Source organism: Prenolepis imparis, unplaced genomic scaffold (genome assembly GCF_030444845.1).
Source record: "Prenolepis imparis isolate NDT839.2.m4 unplaced genomic scaffold, iyPreImpa1.0 SCAF_2, whole genome shotgun sequence".
Classification (NCBI taxonomy): domain Eukaryota; kingdom Metazoa; phylum Arthropoda; class Insecta; order Hymenoptera; family Formicidae; genus Prenolepis; species Prenolepis imparis.
In genome coordinates this window covers 21,285,636-21,305,818 of record NW_028141160.1, presented here as the reverse complement: position 1 = coordinate 21,305,818, position 20,183 = coordinate 21,285,636, and the positions used below count along the sequence as shown (strand labels likewise).

Here is a 20,183-nt window from a genome sequence, read left to right as displayed (position 1 = left end):
TAGCGTGAAAGATAAAAAAAGGGAAATTGTCGGAAAAAAGTACGTCGGCCTTTTATTCTAGATATTTAAAAAAAATTTTTTTTAACCGCGTCATTAGCTATTCGTTGAAACAGATAGCCGTTATCGTCGAGATAAGATGATGTAGAAAACGGGAAGCCGCGCAAGTTTCGATCGATTACTCTCCTCGGTATTTACCGTACCGTGATCGTATAATACATACATACGATACTCCCGTCCGTGTTCCCGATTCTGCTAACACTTGAGCTCCGGTCCACATATTATTTTCCGTTGCATTTGGTCATCGACACTCATCGCATCGCATCGCATCATCACGGCGGATGCTCCGTTGAACGACATTCGTGGACGTTGAAGTCGGTCGTTCGAGGTCAAGCGAGTTCACGCGGAATTGTCCGTATAAAGAGAAAGTAGATCCTTGCGGAATTTTTTTACGCGGTCTCGCAGTCGTGTCCGGTAATGATTACCGGCTTGATTACCGCGCCTCGTTGATTATTCAATTAAAAATTTAAATTTTAATTGCCCATAATCAAAAGGTCTTACAAGAAAGAAAGGGTACCCCTCGTCTCTCTCCCTTTCCAGAGACTTTCTACCTTTCGTACCTGCACAATACATTTACACGTGTGTCGCGTGTCAATGCGTTGCCGAATATCTTATTTGCTGTATATACTTATTTACTCAGTGTACTCGTTCGCTTGGAAAGAGAAAGTCGAGGGAATATTAAAGCCCAAGTTCAGCCGTCCAATTGTGTTTATTCGGTATATTCGGTTAATTAATATAATTGGAAACTCAAAGAAAGAGAGAAAGCATGGTGGGAAAATGTGCGTAAAGCAACCGGACAGTAGCCACTTCGGCTTTTGAACCAGAGGTATTTTGGGAAGCGCGCGGTCGCTTTCGTCATCCGCGGAACTCTACGCTCGCGCGACATTAGAACGCGATTGCCCTCCTTCCGAAAGAAAAACGATCTCTCGTTGGATAGCTAGGTATAGATTTTTCGCGGCCGAACGACCGTAGCGAATTTTAAATAGATCGAGGCGAGAGAAAAGTCGCGGCGAGTCCAGAGTCTCTCCGTGTTCACCTTCTCCTATTCCATGTAGAATATCGCACTGTTAATTTTACGCATTAGCTCTCTCTAATTGATAGGCCGACCGACAGCGGTTAGATGAACGATTGAAGTCGCCGCGATATCTCCTGTCTAATAATATTTACATCGCGAATGAAATATTGTCGTACAATGTACGATATTTGTACTGAAAGTATAATTTCGCATTACACGTGAGAGACTTTCATCTATCAAATCATATTTTTATATAACAATTCAAATAAAAAATGAACTATAAGAGCCAGAAGAGCTTAGACGTAGCAAACTCTTAAAATCTTTATTTAATTTGAACGTTTCAGTCCTTCCTTTCGAGCTATTTTCAGCAGATCAATTTTGTATTTATTTGAATTTTTGTATTTATATACATATCAGAGCCTTTTCATTTTATCATTAACATTTTTACAATAGATGAATATTTTTGCCAGCATACTTTTGACGATATATCTTAAGGTGCTGTTCAATTTTCTAACTCTGCATAATTCTGCCTATGTAATGTTTCCTAACGACGCGTTATAAAAAATTCAGTCCAATTTAGAATTGCTTGTTATCTTCTTACAACGACGCGTCGTAAAAATGGTTAACGTTTAAGATAAGGAATTCGCGGATAAAAATAATGTCAATTTAATTCAAAGTTCAAATGGCTACGTGCCTACGATAACGAGGTATACTTTACGACACGTAGGCCTTATCGGTGATGCGATAATTTGGCTGCTTCATAAGGAAGGGGGGTACGTCGTTATTTCCGCTTGTAAGATTTACGAGATGCTCGCGAAACCGCAAATCCGACCGTCGACAAAACTAAAGTTACTCTACCGTGGGGGTACAGTGGGACATTCAATAAGAACACGACGACGAGAAATGAGGCGAGGACGACCTGGATAACTCGGTTAGCAGCTGCGAGCTCTCGGAAGGTCTCGGACGTGAATTTATTCGTGCGTGTTGCACGCGTTCTTCTCACGCGCAAATCAAGGATCACCGTGTGTTGAGTGTGTTCATTGAAATATATATATCGCATTAAAATTCAATCTTTAGGTCGTATTAAAGTCGGATTAAAGCGGGATTTAAATTACGCTTCGCGTTTCCGTGAGTATATCGGTCGGAAAAAAGAGTGAAAAAATTCAGACGACTTTTCTCTATAAAGACTATATATCTTCCTTTATACGGACGACTATATAATCATCTCTGAAATATGCATCGCTCACGCGATGCACGAGGATACACTCGCGATGGAAGAAACTCGCGGTGCTGTCGTTCTTGCGTCACCATCACGCGCAAAGGCAGCGTACTGTAAGTGAAAGGGAATAGACAATTTTTTTGCCAATATTTTTTTTACAATCCCCCTCCGCAGAATGCGAGATTTGCGATTACGCGGCCGCATATGCGCGAAGTTGGTGCATATATATATATATATATATATATATATATATATACGTATGCATGCACACGCGCTCCGTTTGATTGTTGCGGGTTCTTGTTGCTCCGAAGCAACGAGATTGCTTAATGCGCAAATCATTATTCTTCCGCGTAATTTGCGTTCTATTCTGCATCGAAGCGTGAACATTTTTATCGGAGATTTTATCACAAACTAAACTTGACGTTTGAAATTATAGGAAAAGAGTTTGAATTAATTTTTTACTTTGAAAATTGATATATAAACGATGTCGCGGGAAACCTTATGATCGTATCGGAGCACATCTGTGTGAGATAATGTAGCTTGACGACTGCATAAAGAAAAAGGAAGTCTTATATAGTCTTATATAGTCTCGGCGATTGTTTCGCGTTGAAAGGAATTGCAAATGACATGTTCGATATATGATGTTTAATAATGTACTAAAAAGAATTTGTACGAAAATTACAATGAATAGAGAAGCTGTATGAGACGGCACATTTTATTACACGCAACACCAATACAATCGTGAGAAAATGCTCGACTTGAATTAGCTCGTTCATGCAGATATCCTGTCGAACGAATCATCTTTCAACGTCTCAGACAACGTCGAAGCAGCCATAATTGATAGGTTAATATTACCAAGTTGCCGGAAAGTGTTGATGGGGTTTTGTTTTTTTGTCACTGTAGCTCGTTATATCATAGAATCGTTTTTTCTTTACATGTATGTGTGTAGGCTGACTCACTCGCTTGGCGTCACCCGTTAACTAAGAACATTGATGCGACCATAATTTCAGAGTCTGATGGGACTTACAATCCTTTAAGCTACCGAGGTTTCTAAAGACTTACAAGAAAGACTCAGTATTTGCGATATATTTAAATTAAAATTAAATTTTTTTGAATATTTCTATATATCATAAATTTGTTACAATTATAAATTGATTTGTTTGAGATGTATATCGCAGTAATAGCAGTAGTTTCATCATTTATTTATTTTTGGAAATATATTATCTTAAATATAGGAGAGAGACTGTTGTATCTTAAAACGTGAATCTTCTTTCTAAGGATAATGACAATTTTAAGATAATTGCATTGCTTTAATCGTCTTGTTTATACAATAATTGCATGCCCGTGCAGTAATTACATGACATCATTTAGTTTTTAGCTCCCAGAAAAATTTATTTTTGAATCTCCTCTATATGAGAATTTTTTGTGAAATTAAAAATTAAAAAAAGGAATAAAATTATTTAAAATTTATAATAAAATATATACGATAAATAGAAATTACATTAAAAAAATGGTCTCAAGAAGACTGCGTGAGAAAAATGCAAGTCGAAGTCGAGCACTGTTATTCAAACGAGATACGATTGTGAATTCGTGACAATAATTTCACATGATTAATATACACACATGTTCGTATATAGTATAAAATGTGCCATGTGGAAGGTTTACCGCTATAGGATTCGCGAAACTACTGCTGTAACGAGTGTACGCAATTACCCTCGGTATCTTGAATCCTGTGAGATAGCGTTAGCATGTCTCGCTGCTCTTCGCGGAAGTGAAGAAAAATCGCTTAGTGAACGCACTAAGTGCCGATGCAGCCTTAGCCTCGCAACTGATTACCCACGCGTTTTGCCTGCGATTTAACCTCCCACATTTACCAGTGCGACCTCAAATAACATAGCGTAGCGTATCCCGACGTCATTTTTCAAATATAAACGCAAGACTATACCGAAGGTGAAGAAATTAGTATCGGTGATGGAGTGTACACTTTCTCTTTCCCACACAAAGAAACTCGATTCTATCTCATGAATCGAAAGAGATTGGATGAAGAGTCCTTTTTTACGGGATATTAACTGCTTTAATCAATATTGCGGCTTGCCCGGTAATATACCTTTACGAAGGTATATTACACGCGTGAAATTTATACAAGGCGCGAAAAAAATTTATTCGAGGATAATAGCGGAAAAAAAGAAGAGAGAAAAAATTAGCCAGAGTTGCATCTAATTTTTTATATAGCATACATGGCGAAACATAATGACATAGTAATGACAAATTAACTTTCTCCGTGTTAGTCGCAAGTAGACAGTCTTACTCATCGTACGAAGCGTGTCGATAAATCATGATTAGATATTGTATGCCGAAAGAGATTTCTCGATAGAATATATATTCAACCTGGATTGAAAGAAATGGCATGGTAATAACAGTGCTCTTCTGCGACGTCGTCGAAATATATAGGGTCGTTCTCGATAAAAGAACCCTCTTTAATCTTTCAATTTGTAAATATAAGATAGTAGGCAACTATAAGATAATAGTAAAATTTTTAAGAAATTTTTTAGATATCTACATATAGACTATATTTTTTTTTAAAAGAACGAGTCTAGTTTTTAATCAACTATCGTGAAATATATTTCAATATATGCCGAAGAGTGTATGTTGAAATTTTCTGAGAAGAAATATTTCTTCTGCTTTTACGCAGCTTTCAAAAGCTGCACATTTTCCAATGTATGTCGAATAACGTGCGTGTTTAAATGTCCCCGTTTAGCCGAGACACCCTGTAGAAAATGTTTCGTGAGATGATACATTCCTCGAAACAATTTAAGCCGACCCGGCAGCCGATGTTGGTCTTGGAATCGCTCGAAGGTATAGCCGCACCCGGCGAGTTATCGGCCCGCTCGTCTCGGATTAATCTCCATTCTGCGGCGATAGCGTCCTGATTTTTTTTCACCGATCATGATACTGCGTCGTTACGCATTTTCCATCGATGTAAAACCGATATACGCCCGGGGAGTGCACGGTTTACTGACGTTCATGCTCTGAAAACCGAAATGTGTATTTACGCAAGAGGTTCTAACGTTATGAGCTGGCAATATTTTGATAAACACGAAGGGGTCCCCTTCCTCCCCTACGCGATTTATAGCGCGTGTATTAGATAATAGAACATATCCGCTATGTCGCTCTTAATATAATTGAACGGGAACTCTTAGCTCTCTCCGATATTCGAGAGATACCAGCATCGTATTAAAACGTAAAGTCTAGCTCAGATTCTTGCGGCTTGTCAAATCGCCATCTCGGCGCGGAAGTTAATCTCCCCGTTTCATTATGCATATAGAGAGGTTTAATTTGTCGACTCTCTTGGTGCGGAATCTCATTTCTACTTAATCACGTAGAATGACTCACGTGTCATTCAATAATAGTCGTTAATTTCATAACACGAGATAACATCGGCTCTGAATTATTCAATACAACACACATTGCGCTCTAAATTTATCTACTTTTACTATCGCCGCGAGTTCTCGCGTGATTCGACGTGCCATTTCACTCCTTGTCATCGTCGTCGTGGTCGTCGATCGACCGACATAAGGACACATTATCACTACTACTACCTGATAGAATGATAGACTCTCTCTGGCTAGACACGCATTGCGTGTCTTCGGGAACCCGCATCTCGTATGACATTACGTTATCGTCATTACATTACGTTTCGCCCGCGACTCACTTCCTGTGTTGTATCACGTAATATTTTCCACGATGTCATTGTCACGCATGAGGACATGGGAGATATTCTGTCGCTATCGAAACTGGCGAAAGGAAAAGCGTGTCGGTTGATCTTCGCCACTTTTCCATTAAATTTTTTTCCCCTTTTAGACTGCAGTTGTCAGTATTGCAACTTAACCCAAAGGTTATTGCCCTAACATTACCGTCGAGGCCTTCAACTTGGGAAGAGCCGACGACATTCTGACAAGCGCGATAGAAACCAGTTGAAGAGGTGGAAAGCCAAGAGCTGGAAAGACCGGCTGGGGTCTTTTATAATAATTTCCACCTCAGGGAAAGAATAACTTCTGCGAACTAATTTTCATATGTAATCGCGAAAGTAATTCTCTCCCTACATATATAATTTTTTGTTTTATTTTTCTCATCTGATTTCACTCTTTCATGTAGTCTTCATTTTTCTATCTATTCTAGTTTTGCTATTCTATTTTTTTTTAAATCAATTACCATACACGAGATTCTTCGTTTTCTTCTTGAACATTTATTGTTATACTTTTCTTATCTAAAATTAAAGATTTACATCTATGAATATTTTTCTCTAGCTGTAATTAATAAAATTTTTAATAAATAGGTAGAGCAAAAGAATTTTATAATTGATAACATATGGGATGCATCAATTCGTGATGTGAAAGTATGCAGAGAGTATCGGTGAATGTCAATAACACATCGAACGGTATGCGTGAACTGCCACCAGCGCAGCACTTTTATCTCTCTTGCAATTCGTCTCGCCTTTCCACGTGGCGACTTGGCATTATGAATTCGAACCATAAATTACATATCTTACCTCGGATAAAATAATGATCTCGTGTTTCTCTTCTCGAATACATTCTCGTATATACATGGCAATTCACTCCTCGCGATTCTTTAATATATGTCGCTGAACTTTCTCATCAAGGCGCGTTAAAATTACTATGCAACGCACGATAGATCTTATTTTATTTTTCCTTTACGTTTTCCTCAGCGCACATTTTATCACGGTCATCTCCTACTTGTTCCTTATCAGATTTCATGCGTGCAACCGTATATTATATATTATATATTATATGCACCGCGTGCTCCGGAATGCAGACCGAAAGTTACGAAAACGAACGTATCAATCTCCGATAGAATATGTGTATTTTTAAGAGAATATCTTTTTTTATAGATACATTGAGAGAATGTTCTCTTAGAATTTACCCTGAAAATCATGGTAATCGTGGGACAATATGGTGTGGAAAGAATTTTATGCGAATTTCTTTGATTAATATCTATCACAATAAAATATAGAACATGTTTGATTAATTTTACTAAACTGCATAGTAAAATTAAAATTAATCAAACATTTTATATTTTATTGTAATAGATATTATTTTTATTGTGATATTAATCAGAGAAATTCTCGTAAAATTCTTTCCATACCATATTGTCCCACAATTACCATGATTTTCAGGATAAATTCTAAGAGAAAATTCTCTCTGTGTACACCATTTTTTAAAAATGAATATACGTATCAAGAGTGTTGCACAATTGTATGAGTTACCGGAGGCAAATACGTAGCATTTCACAATTTACGAACGCGGTCGTAATTTCACCCTATCTATTATCCGATACGGTAATTATCTGATCTGCGAGAAACGCGGAATTTTCTATTAATAATAAAGTTATTCACGAGCGCGTGCTGACTGGCTCGATTCATACATATATCTTCTCGTTTCACATTCTGTCGGAGAGAGATATTCACGCTTTCATAACCGGCTGGTTCCTCGCTACCGCCGCATTACTCCTTTCGAGTTCGAATGAACGATTGACAATGAAGGGGCGATAAAAAAAAAAAAAAAAAAAAAAATTTAGTCGGCGAGAGCCGCGCGTGAAAGCGAACCGCGGCAATCGTCGTCGTGCTGCGAGATAAGTAGAACAATCACACATAATCGTATGCAATCTATCAGAGAAAGTGGGCTAATACGAACTGCGTGGAGTGATATCCCACACCTTTGTTTTTCTCGCGGAGATTTAGAGGCTCGATTCGAGGAAACGCGAACGTATACGTGCACGTTGTACTAAGGAGAGAGAGAGAGAGGAAGAACCTACTTACTAACTAGCGTGGCTTGGCGGAAGTAATAAAGAAGTTTTAAACGTTTTCTTTGCACGAGTACGTTTAACCTTTACGTTCTAGCGTACACACAACATATACACATACACACACATACGCAATGTCGATTGATGCTACACGCTCCTAAGCTGCGCTTACTTTCTTCCGACTCGATCTTACCAAGGGTATCATGAACTCGCTACGTTATTAATCGTCATCAGTGTCGTTGAACAGCTAGACTCATATAGTATGTCGATGCTGCGCCGAGATACATTTCGCGTACTTGTTTCGCATTTATGGTTTACATTTTCTACATAGCTATATGCATACATCTGTCTATATCTGGATCTAGAGAATTTAAACAAGGAAAGATAAGGTATCGAGATAGAAATCTACACCGATCGCGATCTGTTAATTTATCTATCTTTTTAACTGAAAGATGCTAACAGACGCGTGAAATTTCTGTTTCAGGTACTCCAACGAGACATTAAGGCGCACGGACGTATCGTCAGTTCGGTTGTCAAATTAGGGGATAAAGTTTTCAAGCAGCAACAGGAGCAGAAGCAACAGCAATTTTCGCAGCCTTTACAGATAGCAAAATCATTGGAACGACGTTGGCATCACCTGTTTCTACTTGCCTTGGAGTGGCAGTATCACATTGAAACCCTCGTATCTCGTATAAGAAATAAGGTGAGTTATCTGTATTTTTTATCTTTCGCGAAAAAACCCGTCTGTAAACATAAAAAAATTGAATGATTAAACGATATATTTATATGAACGAAAATATTCAAGTTTTTGCCATGGCAAAAATAATTTTTTATTACTTCACTGGAATGTGATTGCGAAAAAGATTCATGAAAAATATAATAAGTATATGTATAATAAAAATATAAAATAAAATAAAATTTATTATTCTAATATTAAATATAATAAAGAGAAATACAATAAAATATAATAATAAAAGTATAATAGATATATTAATTTTTCAAACTACTACGATTTTTTTTATTCAATTTTTACGATTTTAATTTTATTTAGCAATCTAAGATGGCAATCAAAATATCATAAAAAGCAATATTTGAAATGTGAAAGTGCGCTTCAATTTAAATATAGATTACTGTCCCCGTCCTATAGCTTTGAATTAAACTTCGTCAGTATTCTGCTCCTCGGGTGTTAATCCCGCTGTGCTGGTTGCGGTAATTAAACTCAAACTTATGAGAAACTATGTCAGACAAGATGGATCGACGAGGATGAGCGAATGGGCGATGCCGGGAAGTAAAGTGTGGGCAAGCAATAACTTACTAGTGATTGTGCAATTGACGAAGATGCCTCACAATTGATGACTATTGAGAGTAGTATATTGAGTGTCTGCTGCTATATACAGTTCCGTTTAATTCGACGCTCGAAGAGAAAGAAGGCCTTAAACAAAACTGTATTCGAAATGCATTTTTCACTGCGGAAGTAGGTACTCCTTTACGCATGAATAACTTTTCTTTTATGAAATTTAATGGTTTATACATTGTAGGAAAATAAAAAAAGTATTTATTTTAAATTTTAACGTGAGATTGAGTTTGTAAATAATTTGACAAATTAGTGATAGCTTATGAAATAGATATATTTAAGAGACTTATTCGAGATTTATTTACATTATACAAATAGTTTCTTGTAAAATGTAAACATTTATTTATATTAAATCTGCAATGTAAGATAAAATCCGTGATTTTTAGATTGATCAAAAGGAATATTTTGTCAGCCATTTTGCGTGTCGCCACCTATCCTTACTTGATAGCGTAGGCAAATACTTAGTTTATTACTTATTGTTAGTTAGTTTATGACACGACAGTTAGATACAGAGACGGTAAGCCTTTGCACTTCTATAACTTCACACTTCTATAATTTTCCCATTGGAAATATAATTTCCTTGAAGTTTTATTTCTAAAGTCTTTCTCGCTACCTTATATTTATCTAAATAAATAAAAGTAGTTTTCTTCTACGGATCCAGTCTCATCCCGTTATCTCTCGTCGAAAGTGGCTGTAGAAACCTGAACAAAATATCTCGGTAAAGCATCAGGCATTACCACAACTCTCTCTATCTCTCATCAATTCCAATCGCGTCGTATGACGCAGCAGCGCTGATAGTGAGCGATAAGTTTATTAATACAAGATAAGTGTGTTATACGTAGCAACATATGTATTCGACATTTTCGGACAATAGTAGTGAGTTAACAGATAAAATAGATAGCGTCGACAAAATAAATTTATGCAGGGAAATCGCTGTTATTGTTACACTGTATCGTAAGTAAAAGGGATTTCGGCTGTTTGTTTCAGAACGTCGCGCCTTGCAGTAGCGACAGCGACGAGGAACCGGTCACGAAGCAGCCTCGTCTCAGCCGCGGACGATCGCACGGCTCCGGAACGGAATCGCCGGGACAGTCCGCTCGCTCGGCGCGCACGGAACGCGCGAGGCGCGTCACCGGACACAGCTCGGGCTCCGAGTACCGCGATCATCATCACTCAGTCCCCGGAGGGACGAGGACCGACCCGTCCGACAGCGACGCCTCTTCCGAGAACCGATCCGTCGGCGAAGGATCGTATTTCGAGGTACGTCCCGATTCAAGAATACAGACAGAGAGTCTATTTGGCTTCGATTCGTCGACCTTTCGCCGCGATGCCGATCGAGCCGAGCATCCCGCCAACTCTTTAGATCACGAGATCCATTATTCGTGAATTGGAAAGGCCCTATTATTGTCACGGATCGCTGTCGTGACCGCATAGCGAGGGACAGTTGTCGTAAAATACGAAGGATTTGTGCGACGAAGTGAATCACGCGAGTAGATGGGGAGTCATATTTATGTTCCGATTGGATGTAAAATAATCTGAGAGAGAGATAAGATTGGCTTAATCACGCAATATTATCGATCTAAAATCTAAATGTTTGGATAGAAATTTAAATTAAACAAGAGAGTCTCATCGTCCAAGGTTTCGTATAGTATTTCTGGACAAAAGATCGCGCGAGGCAAAACGCGTTCGTAAATGTTTGCATCTCTTGCGTAAAAATTGACTAAAGACAGGAAACGGCTCGTGTAGTTGTTCCACGAATCGGCAGCCGCTATTGTTCTCCATATTGCTGTCGCGAAACGCGACTATTACCGAGTCATTGACCTGGTTTTCGAGCGTTGCGCGAATCTCTCGATTCACGCGTCGGGATGTTAACTCTACTCCCTGCTGAGACATTCTTTCGATAATGGGCGCAGCTTGCTCTTAATTAATTCTTACCGTTATATATTACTTGCGATAGACGGGAACTCAGCGTTAGCGCTTATCCTATCAACCTCGATGAGCGCATCCTAACCGAGTAAGTAATAGAGTCGCGAATTACTCTTCCTCTCTAAAATTTTGCAATTACACGAGTTAAACTAAGCGTAGTCTTAGCTTTAGTGAAAGATAAGTGCTTCGTGCTTAATACTATCACTTTGCATTGTGTAGTGTAGAATAGAGCGCGTTATCCGAACGTGTTAAGTGGACAAAGTCTCGCGCTGGAAGGCTTTGCGAGGAACGGCTTTTGTGAAATGAATCGGGCACGCATGTACAGTAAGAAGGCTGTGCACGGTGGACGGTGATCTTGACAAAAAATAGCGGTTGACTATGTAACAAAAACCACGGTATCCGCGTCGGGCGACCGAGATCTCGTGAAAGACCTTCGAGAGCAGTCCACCTCTTAAATCATAGATATTTTGATACATAGTTTAAGAGTTATATCTTTCACTTCGACACGATATATATCGACATTGTGCAGCATTCGAAATAAACATTTAAAATATCTAGACATAGCTCTTGCTGTTCGATTTTTGTCCAGTAAAGTGATGCCAATTAATTTTAAAAAAGTTTAAGGTGGATTATTATAAATATATTTATTATAAATGTCTAAATGTCTTACTCGATAATTAATCGCTTATCGCGCGAGAACTTTCCGATAATCAAATGTCAAGCATGTCATACAGTGTAAGTTCGAATTAATAAGATATCAATAATAACATCGACTATGCTTTTTTTTTTTACGATGCGCAGGATGAATTGTGTCAGCTGTGTGTGATGGACGCAAGGTCCGACGAACCGGCAAAACGAGAAGTCACTAGTTCCATTGCGTCTATCGCGGGAGATCGAGGGAAGGAAGGTGACGTCGAGGACAACGGACTGAGCGTCAACGATATGCCGCCTACACCGGATACCGTACCGATAACAACGTCGACGGCGGCGATGCAGGAGACGTGTGACGAAATCGACGCGGCGGGTACCGTGCAAATCAAAAGTACAGAAAAATCTAATAACGGTCTGCGGACGAAGACCGAGCTTGTTAAACGTTGCGGAGCAACAGAGGTTGCTGCCTCGTTCAATACGTGAGTCGCATTGTTTATTCTTTCCACGTTTGTTTCGCAAACTCGAACAATACAATTGTAATCGTTCCAAAATTGATTGCCTGATCAGCTCTTGAACGTTCTTTTTCGCCAAGGTAGCATAAGTTCCATGAATATATTCTCGATCTTTTTAATAAACTGCTAAAATCTTATTCGGTACTAGATTTGTTTCTTGATGTTTAGGTCTGATAGAAAATCAAAGAACTGTGCTACCTTTTATTTTAAACATCTGGACACTGATTCCGAGGCGGATTGTAGTCAACCAATCCAGGAATCGTCAAACACAGTGGACGATTCCTCCGAAGAAGAGTGGACTTATACTTCTGCTCGTCGAAATAATTCGTTTATCGTTTCGGAGCAGCGTAGGACGAACGTTGTGGTTCGTTTAGATTTTGACGAAAGTCCGCGGGTGGCTGTGTCAGAAAAAATGCATTTCACGCAGGCGAAGAATGCAGATAACGAGAGAGAAATGTCAGCGGAACGTATGCACGATCATGGTGCTCAGCAAAAAGATAGCGACGATGAAAGGAAGAATGATAAGTCAAGTATCCAGAGGTTAATTAAAGAAGTGGAATATTTGATTGGTGAAGAGCGACATACAGCCTCGCGCAGTTTTTCACAGTTAGCATTCGAGGAGAAGAACATAACGAATAATCATCGTGCTAAGTACGCGCGCGTGAAGGAATGGTTGAAGTTGAATGCGTCGAGAAGTTACGAGGGCAGGTCACAGGTAAATTAAATTAAATCGATAAACACTCCTAGAAAAATAGAAAACGGTGAATAGTGTTTTCTTAGAAAGAATTAAATATTTTAGTTGATATCTAAATTTTGCGTAAAATTGTGATTTGATGTTTTTGATACTACTTGATATCTTTAATAATATTGGTATTTATATAAAAAAATTATTACGCGAATTTTTTTACACGCAAGGATACATCGAATAATAGAATATACGAGAGATACATTTGTAATTACATACGTATATATATATATTACAGCCATTAGATAGCTGCGATGCCAGTGGTGAATATACGACGGAAGAATCCGATGGAGAAAGACAATCGATATCGTCGGATGATTTACAAAGCAGCGTCGTGACTTATCGCCGATTCGAAGGCGCTCTAGGGTGTATATCGCAATCCCCTTCACAAGAGATACTCTATAATTTACAGAAAACGCCTATTAACGAAGTATCCCTCGACGAGAGTACGCCCAAGGTCGTAATGCGCTCTAAACAAAAAGTAAAAGGATCGAGACCGTGGAGCGTTTCTTGTATCTCTCAAATCGGAAATAATCCTAATTTGGCTCAGATAAACGATCCTATTTTACCATTTTCTATATCAGAGACTGCGCTTCATCAGTTAGTCACAACTCCACCTACTAAATCCGTATCCTTGGATGCTACGTAAGTAGTATTGTCTATAATAGTCTTTGTTTTTGTTTGTCTTATCTTTTTTTAATCAAATTTTATTCCATGTTAATGACTGGTTAATTTTTCGCAACGAAAGATTTATCACCGAATATATTTATATTACAGAGGAACCCGGAAATCATTTAATTCCACATCTACTTTGTTAGAAGAGTCTCTTATATGCCCTGATGATCGCGTAGTCAGAAATATTTCATTTCGCAGAAAGAAAAATAGATTGCGTAAAAAGACTTTGGTAAGCGAAACGTTAAATTACAATATAAAAAGTATTTGTCATAATAAAAATGTTTATTGGATCACGTTTGTGAAACGTGCTTTTCACTTCGAACTATGTTATAGTCAACTCACGTCAAAAATATGATAAATTATCAACTTATATCCATTTAGGGTCGTAAGAGCGAATCTAGTTCGGAAAGCGTACATGCCAATCATCATTCAGCGGGTAGCGATGGTAGCTCGAATCAGCAACGCTTGTCTCGTAAAATGAATCCAAGTCGCACAATGCATACAGTTCCGAAAGACAACTGCCACAGTCGTTCGACGACTCTCGTTAAATCCGGGTCTTTCTCGGGTTGTACCGTCTATCAGCAATTACACGCAGAGACGGCACTTTCTAATAATTCTACGCCGCTCAGACTACTTTGTTGCAAGTCAATTGCTTCCACGTCGGAGATTGAAGGCGAAGATCATAATTGTGCTCAAGGACATCTCGCTTACGATAATAATATGTTGAATAACGCGGCGAATAGCAAAGAACTAACTAGTCAGCAGTTAAATGTAGACAGTGACGTAGAAATGAACAGCCTTGGTAACAATTCGTTATACGAACAGGCTTGGGATAATTACCAGGTGATACGCAAAGAATTACGTAATATTTTTAATAAATGATTATAAAGCATTGTTCTATATTTATCAGTCTGTTGATTTACAGGAGAAGTATATGAGTGAAGCTTACAGCGAACCGTTAGACGTAGAGATGGCTCGACGATTGTTGGATTTTGGAGATGATTATCGAAATTTTCTCGATAGTCAGTCAGAGTGCGCATCCAGTATAAGCGCAATTCCTGCTCGTTCGCCATTGCCTAAGATTCGCACATATCATGTACGTCATGCATTATTATACTTTCTCGATCAAGTGTCTATATTCTTTCTATAAAAAGATCAATGTTTCAAAGAAAAAATTATTACATAAATGATTAAATAATACATAAATAATTTTTATGTACCTATACGATCTCCGAATATTGTGCCATTTCTATTATGTTTATTGATAGAAATATACGCTCATAAAGCATCTTAGATCATTATGCCATACATTCATAAAACATCTTAGAGTTAGATCAATTGCTTAGATCACAGTCACGACAAATAAATTTTTCAAGCAATATAGAAGTGTTTTATTTTTTCATAATATGCATAATTGCATGTAAGTTTCGAGGAATCTCTCATCTGATTATAATATAAATTGTAATACAAGTATACTTTCTGATACATGAATTGTGATTTTTCTCGTTTAAAATTCCTTTCGATAGCTGTATGTTATTACAAATTGATAAATTGTAAATCTTAAGGCTCCTGGGTGCTCACCGCGGCCATATTGGAATCGTGACGTCAGAGGCGAGAAAACACACGCTATTTTTTTTTAGATGCCATTTCTAAATAAAAACATATTTGCATAAAATAACACTTAAGATCTTTTTAATACACTTCTAAAAAACGCCGAAAACTATTCTTTTCTCTTGACAGTCAATCAACAACCCTAAAATGATATCGAGATATCAGACTTTGACACGCGGAATGACTGCGCATGTGCAAAGACCAGAAGGACTGGGCCTCATAATATTACATTTTACAGCTGTTGATTGATTATAAAGGGAAAAGGATAGTTTTCGGCGTTTTTTAGAAGTATATTAAAGAGATCTTAAGTGTTATTTTATGCAAATATGTTTTTATTTAGAAATGGCATCTAAAAAAAAATAGCGTGTATTTTCTCGCCTCTGACGTCACGATTCCGACATGGTCGGCAAGGTACCAGGAGCCTTAAAACGACATAATGGCAATAGAAATATTGTATTATCGATAAGTAATCGATATAAGAATTAATATTAGAGAAAAGAGAAAGAAAAAAGATGAAACATTTGCATAATGTTAGTGTTAGATGATTCGTGGATTTATGTATGGTACATATCTATTGTGTCTATTATATTGTTTTGTGTTTATTCCATGAGAGAGTGAGAAAGGAAACATCATACATACGTTACGTAATCAGCAAACTCACGCATACTCATCGTGTTTTAGGAAATTGGCGATAGTACGGAAGAGAGTGATAGTGATGAAGAAGATTTACGAAAAATCATAGAAAATTCACAATCACAGCTTATACTTGCTGAAAATGCTTTCATAAGATCCAATGGTCCAATTCCTGCAGAACTCGTACGTATTTTGTTACTAATGTTTGCATTACAATGTCCCCCTGTATGTGTAACAAATTATAGATGCTTTTGGAATATGGTTTTTGCTTTATCCTTGACTCGTTTTATTCGTTATTTTGCTTTATGTAGATAATAATTATATTAAGTTGCTCCTATCATAAATATCATTAGGCATGTATAAAAGGAATATATAAAACGTAGTTTAAGTTTATATTGTAAATTACAATTTGTAATATTATATTTCCTCCTACATTTTTTTATTAGTAGCGTATGTCACATACTATTTCTCCTATATTTTTTTATTAGTAGCGTATATCACATACTATTAGATTATAAATCAAATTACTTTTTTATATTTTCATTAATTATTATGCATATATATATATATATATATATATATATATCTGTATATTTTAATTCTTAATTTATATATTAAAGTTTGCAGTTTTATCAAATTTTTTTTTTTTTTTTAAATTTTTTTTTAACCTAAAGAAAAAAATCCGAGATTGTAATAATAATTATCATCTTCTCAAAATTTCTTAATTATTTTTTTATATTTTCTTTTTTCTTCTATTATAAAAATTATACTTAATAAGTATTATTATAAATTAATGCACTTTCGGATAAATTGTCATGATCGCCTAATTGTAGGAAGAGGAATAGTAGCATAAACGTGCGCGCTATTTTTTTATAGTTGTTAATTTATTAGCTGCGATAATAAAATAATGTAATAGATTGATTAATAAAAATGCACTCTACTTTATATTCCGCTTGTGTCATGATATGTCATGACAATGCAGGTATATTAGTTAATCGAGTTTACCTTTCTCTCTAATAGGCCGAAGTGGAGTCTGCGTGTAAAGAAAACTTAGGGTGTTTGCAGAATGTATTGGCTTCGCAAAACGGATACTTGCAAAATGAAAAATGTTTGAAACAAGTTCGCGGTGAGTACGATCAGTTAATTAATTTTATATTGTTCCTCTTTATTATTATTGCTTTGTATTTGTTACTTTGGTCTGAGGGAACTTGCTCTCTTGCTTATTTTCTGTAATGGAATACGATAAAGTCTTCCGAAATTTTTATATTATTGCACGTTAATACACATACAGTAAAAAGCTATTTTTGTGCAAAGAAGCGTGAAACATACGATCACATTGTTTTATCGTATCTGTTTTTTATCTTGTATTATCAGTACAATTGTTTTTATTTCTTTTAACGGGCGAATAGATAAAAATTTGTGCAATTTTATTGTGTAAAAATTTTATAATTCTGTTTTATAAATCTACTGAAGAATATAATTGTGTTCTTTTGTGCTGAAATTATTCGTAATCTGTCATTGCGAAACTATCACTCTAATTCGGTCACTTTATCGTTCATGTGCACGACTATCTAACATGTATTAAATATTTAATTAGAAAAGACTTAGAAGAAAGAGAACTTAGAAAAGCATGAATTCGATTAATATATTAATCATTTTAATATTATTTAATTATTTTAGATATATATTTATTTTATTTTACACATTTTATTTTATTTTACAAATATTTATTTTATTTTACACATATTTACATATATTTATTTCTTTTATTATTTATGTAATAAATCTCTTAAAAAATAATAGCATGTGTAATATCTTCTTTAATTTTTTAATGCGATCTGTTCAACGATTATAATTATTATTCAATAAATACGGTATTTTCAGCGTTTTGCTCTATCTCTTAATAGATTTATATATACTTTTTTAAAATAGAGATGAAAAAATATCGTCAAAGTTGTAGAATAGTAGAAAGTAAAAAAATTACATTAAAAAAGAATATTATGCGAGACAATGAAGTATATAATAAGAATTCAATATTATTCTTTTATATGTGCGTATTTTTCCAATATTATCTATTAACAAAAACTAACTGATGCAAAATATTTATCATAATTAGAATATACTGCTAACGCACTATTACATACTTCTGTAGTGCGAAAATTTAGATTAATGTTAAAGAGAAACAACACTATATACTTTCTAGTCAATATAGTTCGGAGAGAAAGAGAGATAAAGAGAAAGTAGAAAATATATCTATACTCTCTTAACGACTCATTCGCACTTTAAATAAATTGCAGTGCATTTCCTATTACAGACGGCGTTAGAAGTAACGCATTCGCTAAAAACTTTCGATTATCTTCCCGGACCGCGCTTAGCGAATTAGTGTCGAGTCAGGGAGGGATTAACGACAAATTTATTTCGATCGTAAATCTATAATTAAGTCTCCGACAGCATGTGCATGTGGGTGCCAAGGTGATTAGGTAGGCGCGTAGGTAGACACCCATCTTCTCGCGATCGTATCGCGGGACTCATCCGAGAGAGTCGCACCTTATATAAAGTAAGACTCTCCCCCGTTACTAGAGAGAGTGTGTTGAAAAAGGCTGGTTTTGGCGCGCTATCGCGAGCGCATCTCGCTGCTCACTTCACTCGCTCTCGCGACTACGTTCAGGTGTCACGTGGGATCCAAGTGCTCGCGCCCGCGAACGCGAATGTCGTTGCAGTGTTTCGTCGCGTTCGGATCAGCTCGGACGTCAGCGGACGTTCGCTCGTCGTCGTAGTGTTTTTTTATCTAACTTCCGCGTCGCGATTCCGTAAAAATAAGAAAAGAAACGATCCCGCAACTCCAGAAACATCAGCCGTTACCGTTCTCGCTCTAATGCTCGCGCAAAGGGAGAAGGTAGCCTCGAGCGATTTGCGTACGTATCTTATCCTTGCTTCGTCACGATTGTCACTCATTATTATTGCGCGTTCGTGCAGTTATGCACAATGTATATTAATCAATGCTCAGCCTTATGTAATCGATATTTAAAGTCTCCTTTATAGCATATCATATTACTCGTAGCAAACTTTCCTCAGCGTTCTCCGCCCTTTCCATATACATATATTTCTTTCTAATATAATTGTCGCCATTTTGGCGTCGTTTTGGCGAAAGGAAAGACCGGTTTTTGTAATCGCTTTGAACCCTCGTTCTCGTATGAAAGTTGCTTTTACGATTACATCTTGATTATAACATTGAAGGATTTGTTATATTGTGGGCAATAAGTATCGAATATCGCGAGATCAGAATTGCAAACGGCTCGCGTCCAAAAACAACGGAAATAATTTTTGCGTCTCTCTCTCCCTCTCTCTCTCTCTCTCTCTCTCTCTCTCTCTCTCTCTCGTTATGTTTTTGAATTTAAACGTTATGTCGTACAATCTCTACAAATATATGAGGTCAACAGCAATATTAACCGTCATCCTCCCGGAAGTTTGCACTGCCGAGAACGACAATGATATAAGTGGCCGTGTAAAATACGCGCCAAATCCGGTTACTTGCCAAATCCATCAATCATCCTTTCTCTCGTGATAGTCGCCGCTTCAAACGTTCGCGACTGCGCGTTGTCTCCCGACAATCCGTGCTCGTAATTGTCGCTCTACTTTTTCGGAAAACGAAATTGCGATTAATTTGGGGAAAATTATCGCCCGTATACCACGTCGTGCGATATTTCTAAAAACGGTGAACAAATTGATAAAAATCTATACATATAGTCATCGTGTGTTCGCATTCAACGCGGAGCTTAGAAGTTTCTCAGTACGCATCTTTTATACAGCAACTCGTTCGTACGTAAAGTTTTCCGTTAATTCATACGGTATCGTTTCCGCGAAAGGGGCAGCGTGGGTTGCCTCGTTTAAAAACATATGGGCGGCACTGTACTCTCGATGCCAATTTACGCTCTAGCGATCATATGCGACGAAGCATACGATCG

The 20,183-nt window shown here is 37.1% G+C and overlaps 1 protein-coding gene across 1 annotated transcript in view; it reads left to right on the top strand.

Annotated features, from left to right (window-relative positions):
* LOC145932606 (uncharacterized) overlaps positions 1 to 20,183 on the top strand; it is a 45,952-nt gene that overhangs the window by 4,804 nt on the left and 20,965 nt on the right. The window contains exons 7-16 of the mRNA XM_083031663.1: positions 8,596 to 8,814; positions 10,453 to 10,725; positions 12,193 to 12,521; positions 12,723 to 13,269; positions 13,538 to 13,944; positions 14,077 to 14,203; positions 14,356 to 14,817; positions 14,900 to 15,070; positions 16,267 to 16,401; positions 17,239 to 17,344. Coding sequence (XP_082887789.1) covers positions 8,596 to 8,814; positions 10,453 to 10,725; positions 12,193 to 12,521; positions 12,723 to 13,269; positions 13,538 to 13,944; positions 14,077 to 14,203; positions 14,356 to 14,817; positions 14,900 to 15,070; positions 16,267 to 16,401; positions 17,239 to 17,344 — 2,776 coding nt within the window. The remainder of the gene's footprint in view (positions 1 to 8,595; positions 8,815 to 10,452; positions 10,726 to 12,192; positions 12,522 to 12,722; positions 13,270 to 13,537; positions 13,945 to 14,076; positions 14,204 to 14,355; positions 14,818 to 14,899; positions 15,071 to 16,266; positions 16,402 to 17,238; positions 17,345 to 20,183) is intronic.